Source organism: Amphiura filiformis, chromosome 6 (genome assembly GCF_039555335.1).
Source record: "Amphiura filiformis chromosome 6, Afil_fr2py, whole genome shotgun sequence".
Taxonomy (NCBI): Eukaryota; Metazoa; Echinodermata; class Ophiuroidea; order Amphilepidida; family Amphiuridae; genus Amphiura; species Amphiura filiformis.
In genome coordinates this window covers 3,226,718-3,236,005 of record NC_092633.1, presented here as the reverse complement: position 1 = coordinate 3,236,005, position 9,288 = coordinate 3,226,718, and the positions used below count along the sequence as shown (strand labels likewise).

The window sequence follows — 9,288 nt, the reverse complement described above, 5'->3', positions numbered from 1 at the left end:
TCCACCACAGGAAGAACAACAGAGACATGGTAGATGAACAAAAGAATCAAACAGATTCAAAATATATCAAAAGGACATACTCAAAGTCTGATTATATGCTTGATTGACCTGTTTGATTGTAGTCTATTATCTTTAACACCTTGGCACAATTAAAACAATGAGTGAGTAATCAAAGACTATGTGGTCACTTCACTAAAGTATTGACCGATGCCCCTCAAGAGGTTGATATTGCAACATATTTCACCAGCTAACATACATGAGAGAAACCCGTCAGATATGGCTTAACATAGGTTGAGAGGTAAAAGTTTTTGCTTAATTTGCATTCCCAGAACATGTTTTTTTGAGTGCCTATCACTGCTCAGCAATACATTCTTTTGACAATTACAAGTAATGCGTATGTATATTATCATTACATCTATTTCCTTCAGTTCTTTGAAATAAATTGTAGCCATCATGCAACACATGGCATGCATGTAGCTCCACAACAAGACACACACGTACAACTGTACGGCACACCGTACAAAATGTTTTACACTTAGTATGCAAAGCAGCCTACATGTACATGACATGCATTCCATGATGGCTACAACTTATGATGTAATCAAACAACATGAATCTGATCACGAAAACTGACTTGAGATGACCAAAACAAATTTTTGATGTTGCTTCAAAGATTAAATTTTGAAGTTCAGTAAATGCAGCTTATACAATGTTTACTATAATAATATAAATAAATCAACATTGCAATATGTCCTCAGCTGTATCACATGCTGACAGCTGTGAAAAATTGTGTAGATTCAAATTGACACATGTTGAGATTTGGCAATATTTCATCGTTGGGCAGGAAAAACCTCCTATATATCATTGGCCCCCTGAACATGTTTAAAGCAAAACCTCCTATGTAACCTTTTGGCAGTTTTGTTTTAAATATGCTCAGGGACCACATCACATAGGAGGTTTTTACTGACCAATGGAGATATTACACATGTGAAAAGTACAATTTTACCCCATTTTCATATTTTGGAAATGACGGTCAAATGCCTACTTTTAATAGACACACAAATTGCTGAACATTAATGGCAGGTTTATAAATGTCCCAAAACAATTCACCTACTCATTGTTTCACAATGCTGATTTCTTGATAAATTTACCATTTAATAAAAAATCCATCACTATGAATCCACAGTTTTTCAAATCCATCACTATGTGATACACCAGACGATATAGTATTTACTCTCAGCGAGTCGGTGACATCAAGTTCGCATTTCATTGGGCAAACTCACAAGTGTTCCCTCAAAGCACTAGCATACATACGCACATGTTTAAAGATGCCGCATGACACGGCTGCCGCAAGGCGTTGACTTTACCAACTCGACAAGAGTAAAAATACTCTAGTTACCATTCAAATTAGTTTCTTTGATTTTTATCACATTCAGTAAATAAAATTGATAAAACCATTCATTGAGATCCCTGGCTATCATCTGACTTTGTTTTGCTTAAACTCCACATCGGATCCAACATACTAAAGGGATCATCTACACTCTTTTGCTCCCCAAGTCTACTCTTTCCACTCGTAAAATCAGCTTTGGTCACTTTCTGCTTTGCAAGAGGTTGCTCTTTAATAGAAAAATTCTGGGGTGTTAAATCTGCTAATATAGATGGAAGCGAGGAGGTCGACCCTGTTATGCTACCTGCCTCACCTTCCGTGTCATCTGGATTTTCTTTCGAGCTTACAGCCGTATTAGATTCTACTACATCGGGAATAAAGCTCTGTGCACTCTGGCTGAAGAAGTTCAAATTACTTTCTTGCAATTCTAGTAAAGATGATGACGTCGATGAACCATCGGGACTAATCAAACCGGATCCCATCTTCCTGTCAGGACTATCTTGTTGCACAAGATGACCCCCTACATTTAGATCTAGCACATCAGTGTGTGATGACTGCTCAGTACTACCAACCTGTTCTGTTACTGCCGGCAATGATTGCACCTGCTCAGATTGCATCAGTGATGTACTATCAGTGGGAGTTAACATGTTATCATCACCCATCTCTGGTTGCTGTGTACCATCAAGTTCCTGGTCGGATGTTGCTGGTTTCGGCCTAACTGTCATGTGAGAGATCCTATCCTGGAGGCTCTCCACCGAGTCGATTCCCATGATGGTGTCAAATGAGTTGATTCTTGAGGGCGCTCTCTTGGGATCATATGCGGGAGATGAGAGAGAGTTGTGAGTCATAAGGCCACCTGTCAGTGAAAGGTAAGCAAGACAACATTGACATGCATTGGACTAATACCACTAAAAAACTGAAAGCAAGGTATGCAGCAAGGAGCTTATTATTGAATAATTCAGATACAAAATGCGATAAACTGCTAGTCCCGTATCCACTGTGCGGCGAAACAAATACAACAGGATACATTTGCACAATTGCACTAATCAGTCAGTACTGTCATTTTTTACAGCAGGCGTAGCTTAATGCTGATTGAGATAATGGCGTTTTTCACGTTTTGTATCTGAATTCTTCCATTGCATCTTTTGTACGTAGGAGGTACATGAAAGTGGCAAAGTCTGCTACGGTGTCTTGCATAGAATTGACTGAAAATGATACAGGATGTGTAAATTATCTTCAAAGTTTTGAATAAGTTTAAAAATGTATTTTTGACTTCAGATGCAAAATGTGATTTACTCAAATTTTGTATTAATATTGTTATTTGATTCACTATAGATCAGATAAGATATATTTCACTTCCCACAATGCATTTCTTCCATGTACTGATTTGCTGTTCAGTGCAACATGGGTAAAATAGTGAAAAAAAATACCTCAATTGCAAGATCTGGATGAGCTCTGTTAAAAAGATACTTTGTAGTTGATAATTGGGGCCACTGATTAGAATATGGTCACTGAAAGTTTGTGATCATTGTAAAAAAACCAGGAACAGGTGGATCAATAAAATAAATAACAATTAGTGATAACAAAAAACACCGTAATGATGCATATTGCCTTTTCATCCAATTATAGTAATTATTGTGCCCTTGCTGCATGACATGCTCTCTAAAAAAATAGTAAAGACTAAAATACAGCGCAACTTAATATGTGCAAACATTATTTACATTTATAGTGATGGGAAGCACAAATAAACTTCTTTTTTTCTTTTTCAAATTTAAAATGCTAACAAAGATGCTTTCTCTTAGGGGTCCAGGGTGCTGAGTACAGAAGTTCATAGCATAATAAATTTAGATAAAAACAGCATTAAACATGTCATATATTTACTGGGAGAAAATAAATCATTTGTTGCATGTACTTCCATGCCAACATTTGTTTAGAGTTCTGCGTCTGTGCACCACAAATAGCATGTGTGCCACCAGTTAAGCACGCATGCTTTAGGTTGTGTGTTATATATTATTTTAAAAGAATCAATTATGAAGTAGTTTTGAGTGCAAAGGTTACCAAAAAACAAGTACTTTTTTTTATTCCTGCAAAGAACCATCATCATGTAAAGGGCAAGTTAACTTGATTTGTACTCAACCTAATTATTTTTTCCTGATGTATGCGATACCTAACGCAAGAAGAGAAATTATGAAAATTGTACCAAATTTGAAAACTGTGGTCAGAAGACATAGTATTTTTATTATTCCTTTTCCGGTCAATATGAGTCGATCTGATTTCTTTGAAATGTACTTGTGACAAATTCAACACAAAACCAAGACAAACAAAAGCTAGCTATCAGGACCACTTTTTGAGACAATTTAACCACTGAAAAGAACTTGTGGACACAGTATCAACTGAATAATGTAATACTAGATTGAGTGCAAAGGTTGACCCAAAAAACAACAACAACAATTTAACCAAAAAACACAACACAGTGTAGGTAAAATATTCTTACGATTTCATTGTTATGCATACAGCTTTTGGTTGGCGAATCTTCTAAAAAATATACAAATTTTCACAAAATTACACGCGGTATGGATAATTATCAACAGGTTAACCTTTTACAATCTGCTGTAAAATGCAGGTAATGTTTTAAATACTGGTTACTAACTGATTGAATGCTTTTGGAAGTTGGGAGTAAATCATTTAACTCACCCTGTTAAGATGAGTTACAGAAGAGCGTGAAACAAAATGTTGCAGTGCCAAGTGTAGTACAATTACTGAAGGCAAAATATTTATTTCTTGATCATGAGAGGATGTGCCTTCTGTGTCAGCGTACTTTTCTTGGATTAACACAATCGCGCAACCTACATGACAAACCTTGACCTTGCCTAAGTGTTGACCATATTCGAAAACTGTGATTGGTCAATTCTCAAAATCTGTGTTTGCGCCATAAGCGTGTGGTCTTTGTGTAGTATACTCAACACAAATATCTGTGCGTACCCAAGTTGGCTCTATGATCGAGAATTAGATATTTTGCCTATAGCTCATTTTGTTCTCAAAAATAATTAACAATTAACAAACACACATATGTACCATATTTATATACAAGCTAGTGTGATGGACCAGATTAGGTATAATCTATGCCATAATCTTACCCATTCCTGTTATATTATGGTATATTCAGGGATATAAGGTTATTAACCTATGCTGTGGATTACTTAAGGGATGCAGAGACACTTACGTTTAGCAAGCATTTGCTGTGCACAAACTAAAACAGCATCGTAGCAAAACTTGAGTTGCTCCTGCAAATAGAAAACAGTATAAGTAATTACACATGACATACCTTCTACTTTGATAAAAATTAAACAAGGTGTGTGTATGTGATCCATCACTATTAATTATACTAAAATGCAGTAAACCTTTGACGAGCGCGACCACTGTGATGTTGCAAATTCGGAGCTGACAATGCGTACGGCGCACAGTTCATTCATAAATTTCCACTCTGCAACAGCAGATCGCCTCAGCAGCCAATCAGAGACAAGTGCATCCAACGCAGTAAATACGCGATGTATGCTTAAAATACGCGCTCATCAAAGGTTTTCTGGAATTGATTATACCATTATCTATTCCAGCTGTAGTGACACCTCATTAATTTCCCTAGACCTTTGGATGTATTGTAATAGTATCAGCATTTTACTTTGAAAATCAATATATCAGGATGTAGCAGCAGTAGCGCTAGTTGTAATGTCCCTCCAGTAAACTTAGACCTAATCCTACCCAGGACAATATGCATGAGGCGTCACTGGGGTTAGAACAGATAATAGGTGAGGCTTGGAAGTGATACGAATTATATATAGTCGAGGAGTTTGTATCAGGTGGGGCGATACTTTCTTTTAAAAATTTGTTTCTGCACGATTTTATAAGTGTGTGTTGGTCACCAGAGATTAACTCTACTTAGCATAACATCTCTGATGAGTTGTCCCTCAGCTTAACACCAAATATGCCAGCATGGGAGGGGATAGGAGCTCTCAAAAGATTTACAGAATATTTGCTCATAAAGTGAGGAAGAAAGATGAAGTTTGTACCTTTTCTGTGATCATCCATTTCCTTTGTTGTCTAAGACAATTGATGACTTGTGGGATGTTAATGATGCCATTACCAGCTTGCATCTCTTGGATGGCAGTATAGATGACACAAAACACACCTGTTCTACCTACACCGCAACTACAAGGTAAGTAAGTAGGGAAATGAATAAGATGATACATTGCAAATCAAGATACAAATAGTATTCATAATAATGAATCCAGGATATTATCAGTCCGGGAGAGTGCCAATTATGGAACATGAGTACTGCATAATAATACCCTACTGGGACGATGGCTGTATACACTACACAGCCTTTATCTCAACATCTCAACATGTGGCAAATCATATCCACAAGGTCAGCTGCTAACCATCCAGTGCGTATTATTTCCCATAAGGTCCCATGCACACGCTTGACGTTGTGTGCGTATACGCGATGGTTAACACATAAAAGGAACCTTGCAACAGATTATAAGGTCAGCACTGATAATGCAAAGCACTTCCACCACATCCTTTACTGTGTAAGGCAGCTCTCTGATTTCATTAATTTCAAAAGACAATGGCTACTAATTGTAAAGCTGTATCCAAATTCAAGAGGATAAGCAACTCAAATCATACTGGCTGTTGATTTCTTAAACCAATGGACACTACAGCCTGTAAGAACTATTTTGATTGGTTACAAAGAGGGCTATGTCATCTATTGAGCCAATCAGAGATATGGTAAGAATAGTCAGCAGGGACATAACAAGTATCAGCCTCAAAGAACTATTTTGATTGGTTACAAAGAGGGCTATGTCATCTATTGAGCCAATCAGAGATATGGTAAGAATAGTCAGCAGAGACATGACAAGTATCAGCCTCAAAGAACTATTTTGATTGGTTACAAAGAGGGCTATGTCATCTATTGAGCCAATCAGCGATATGGTAAGAATAGTCAGCAGAGACATGACAAGTATCAGCCTGTAAGAACTATTTTGATTGGTTACAAAGAGGGCTATGCCATGTATTGAACTAATCAGAGATATGATAAGAATAGTCAGTAGGGTTGAAGAGGATTAAGCTGAAAAGTGTAAGAGATCTAAAAGCTCTATTTTGATTGGTTACTCAGATGACTATAACATGTAATTAACCAATCAGAGGTTCTGTAAGAAAATCAGTAGTGCCCACATGGTTGATGTGTACAGTGTCCCATTAGATCACCACATGCTGCTGTACAGCTAAGGTCAAAGGTCTTATTTTCCATATTTGGTATTGTTCTGGGACTGATTACATACAGCACCAAATATTTAGTTTCTAAGAGCTGTATCAAAACTTTTCTGTGAGCAAAATGATAAGAACAAAATGTGTCCATACCTAAAATAGCTAGCTTGGGGCATACTTCTTCCGGATTACAATTATCTGAATAATTTAGAGACAGGAAGCTTGTTCTTGGATTTCTTACTTATTTGTTTATTTCTTCTTTTTCGTTTTCTTCATATATTTCTGCAACCCTGAAAAGATTTCCTGGGAATTTGAGAACATGTAATCTACAAAATAAAATATCAACTTACTTGCAATGTACCAGGACTGGTGTTTGTGGATTCCTTTGTTGTTTATGGTAGTTATTTACTTCACCAATGAAATGTATTAATGAAGTAGGATTGGACATCACCCCACTGGAAAGAAGCAAAAAAGCAACATTTTACAGACAGGAATGTGCATTTCATACTGATATCCATAAAAACTGTTGCTCAAATAGAACCATGTTCAAATGATTGAGTACAGAATTTCCATAGTCATAATAGAGTAGAACATTGAAAGATCTAGTTTTGAACTTCAGTATAATAGTAATAATAGGCTATTAAATCAGACAAATACCATATTTGACTTAATTAGCACCCTGTGAGAGTAAGTTAGTAATTTTGGTGGCACTTTTCAAAACAATAAAATGGAAGTCAAAACTGGGCATTATCATTTGAAAAATCTTCAGCAGACAAGGTTCTGTGTACCTGATCCAGAAATTGCACTTTCTTGTGTACGTTTCAGCAACCACTGTTGCCTTTATCAACACTTGAAATTTTTTGTTTATTAAATTCATTAATACTTTTGCCTTTACATAGTACACTTACAATTCAGGCCACTGTGTAAACTGCAGTAGGAATAACGTTCTCATCTGCTTGGTTTCTTTGTGCATTAGGTTGAACACTCTCTCCACGTGGAAGTCTGTATTTCGTTTACTCTGCATGGTCAACATGATGGGACCATAGGTTTGAACTTGCCCTCTCTCCTCTAACCAATACTGGTCAAAACCTGTGTTCTTGCCCTGCAATTGAACAAGATTTCAATACAAATAATGATGAGGAATGGAGCATTGAGTCAATAGAACTTTTCAGCGGCTGATGGGAAATCTTTAGAAATTAGTTTGAGCAGATGTTGTGTGCAGTAAGCAACTAAAATTTTGTGGTTCTCAGCTTACGTAGATCATGATGCAAAGTGTCGACTACAATGCCTCCATATTACTGCGCATTGTTGTAAAAAATTTGTTTAAAAAAATTTCATTAAAAAAACAAGTTTTTGTTGAAAAATGCGAATAGAAACAGGTGAATGCCTATTTACTTATTTTATGAGATTAAAACTATAAAAAAAATTAGAACATAACTTATGGTTTTAGGATTCAGGCAGTATTTCCAAGAACATTTACCCAAGGTACTACGGAAACATTTAAAAACTGTGAAATTTGTCCTTGCATCCGATTTGTGTTCCAATCGTTTACCATTCAATGCCCAGCTCCAATTGGTCTGAGTGAACAATGGAATTCACTCAACTTCCACCGCAATATTTATAAGACAAAAACAGTTGTTAGTTAGTCTTATTGATAAGTTTAAAAATTCTAAGGAATGGGCAAATCCAGTTGATATCCATACACCCCATATAGAAGGCATTACCTTAATCTACCACACAGGGAGTATACATCGCAAATGGAATTACCCATTTTGGTAATTCCATTTGAAATTCACACTCCCTCACTCCCTGTGTGGAGGATTGAAGCCATGTCTTCCACAGGGGGTGTATGGATTTTAAACGGAATAACCCAATGCATGACCATTGGTGTGTACTTACCCCAACAGCTGGGTGTGCAATGAGTGATGCTATGATGGTAATCTGCTGTTCATATACCATGAGCCAGAAATCATTGAAAGATGATGTTACTGGTGCTTGACTGGCGATGAACTGAGGTGTGGTTGAAGACAGGTCCTTGATATAGCTGGCATTGATGTAGTCATTCTTTGCATTGGTAAGAACCACACGATTATGGTCATCTATTTAAAAAAAAGATAAAGAAACTATCACATTTATTAACAGGGCTCATAACAAGAGGACTCATAATAAATAAAAATAAGGGACAGATTTCAAGTTTCTTATATTTTGCACAGCACATTTGGAACTTGAATTTTGGCTTTCCCCCAATGGCTTACCCCCAATGTGTTTAAAAAGACACGATTCATTATAACTGGTCCTTTCTTCATCTCTCATTTTGATGCCCAGATAAACTGAAAATTCATTGCCACTTGTTCCACAATTTGTTTTGAAAATAATCCAAAATTATTGTTGTTGCTGTTGTAATTATATCTTTATAGTACAAATATGGGTAAAAAATTGCTTTGTGTTCTAAAATAAGAAAAACACATTTTACAAAATCTCAATTGAGTTTTCAGACTCGTCACAGCTTCTACTAAAAATCTGATGTCAAATGTAGGACATTCAAATGGGTGTTTCATTATTTTGTATCAAAATTATACTAGAAATTTACGCTAGAAAGAAACAAGAACTAGTAAACTAAAAATACACAGTTTAAC

The 9,288-nt window shown here is 36.3% G+C and overlaps 1 protein-coding gene across 1 annotated transcript in view; it reads right to left on the bottom strand.

The window, feature by feature from the left end:
- Window positions 1–2,036: 2,036 nt before the first annotated feature.
- Window positions 2,037–9,288, bottom strand: part of LOC140154833 (tyrosine-protein phosphatase non-receptor type 23-like) — an 8,943-nt gene continuing 1,691 nt past the window's right edge. Inside the window, exons 3-8 of the mRNA XM_072177422.1 lie at window positions 8,552–8,751; window positions 7,561–7,754; window positions 7,003–7,107; window positions 5,455–5,593; window positions 4,611–4,671; window positions 2,037–2,193 (exon numbers count right to left, since the gene is read on the bottom strand). Coding sequence (XP_072033523.1) covers window positions 2,165–2,193; window positions 4,611–4,671; window positions 5,455–5,593; window positions 7,003–7,107; window positions 7,561–7,754; window positions 8,552–8,751 — 728 coding nt within the window. The 3' untranslated portion in view covers window positions 2,037–2,164. The remainder of the gene's footprint in view (window positions 2,194–4,610; window positions 4,672–5,454; window positions 5,594–7,002; window positions 7,108–7,560; window positions 7,755–8,551; window positions 8,752–9,288) is intronic.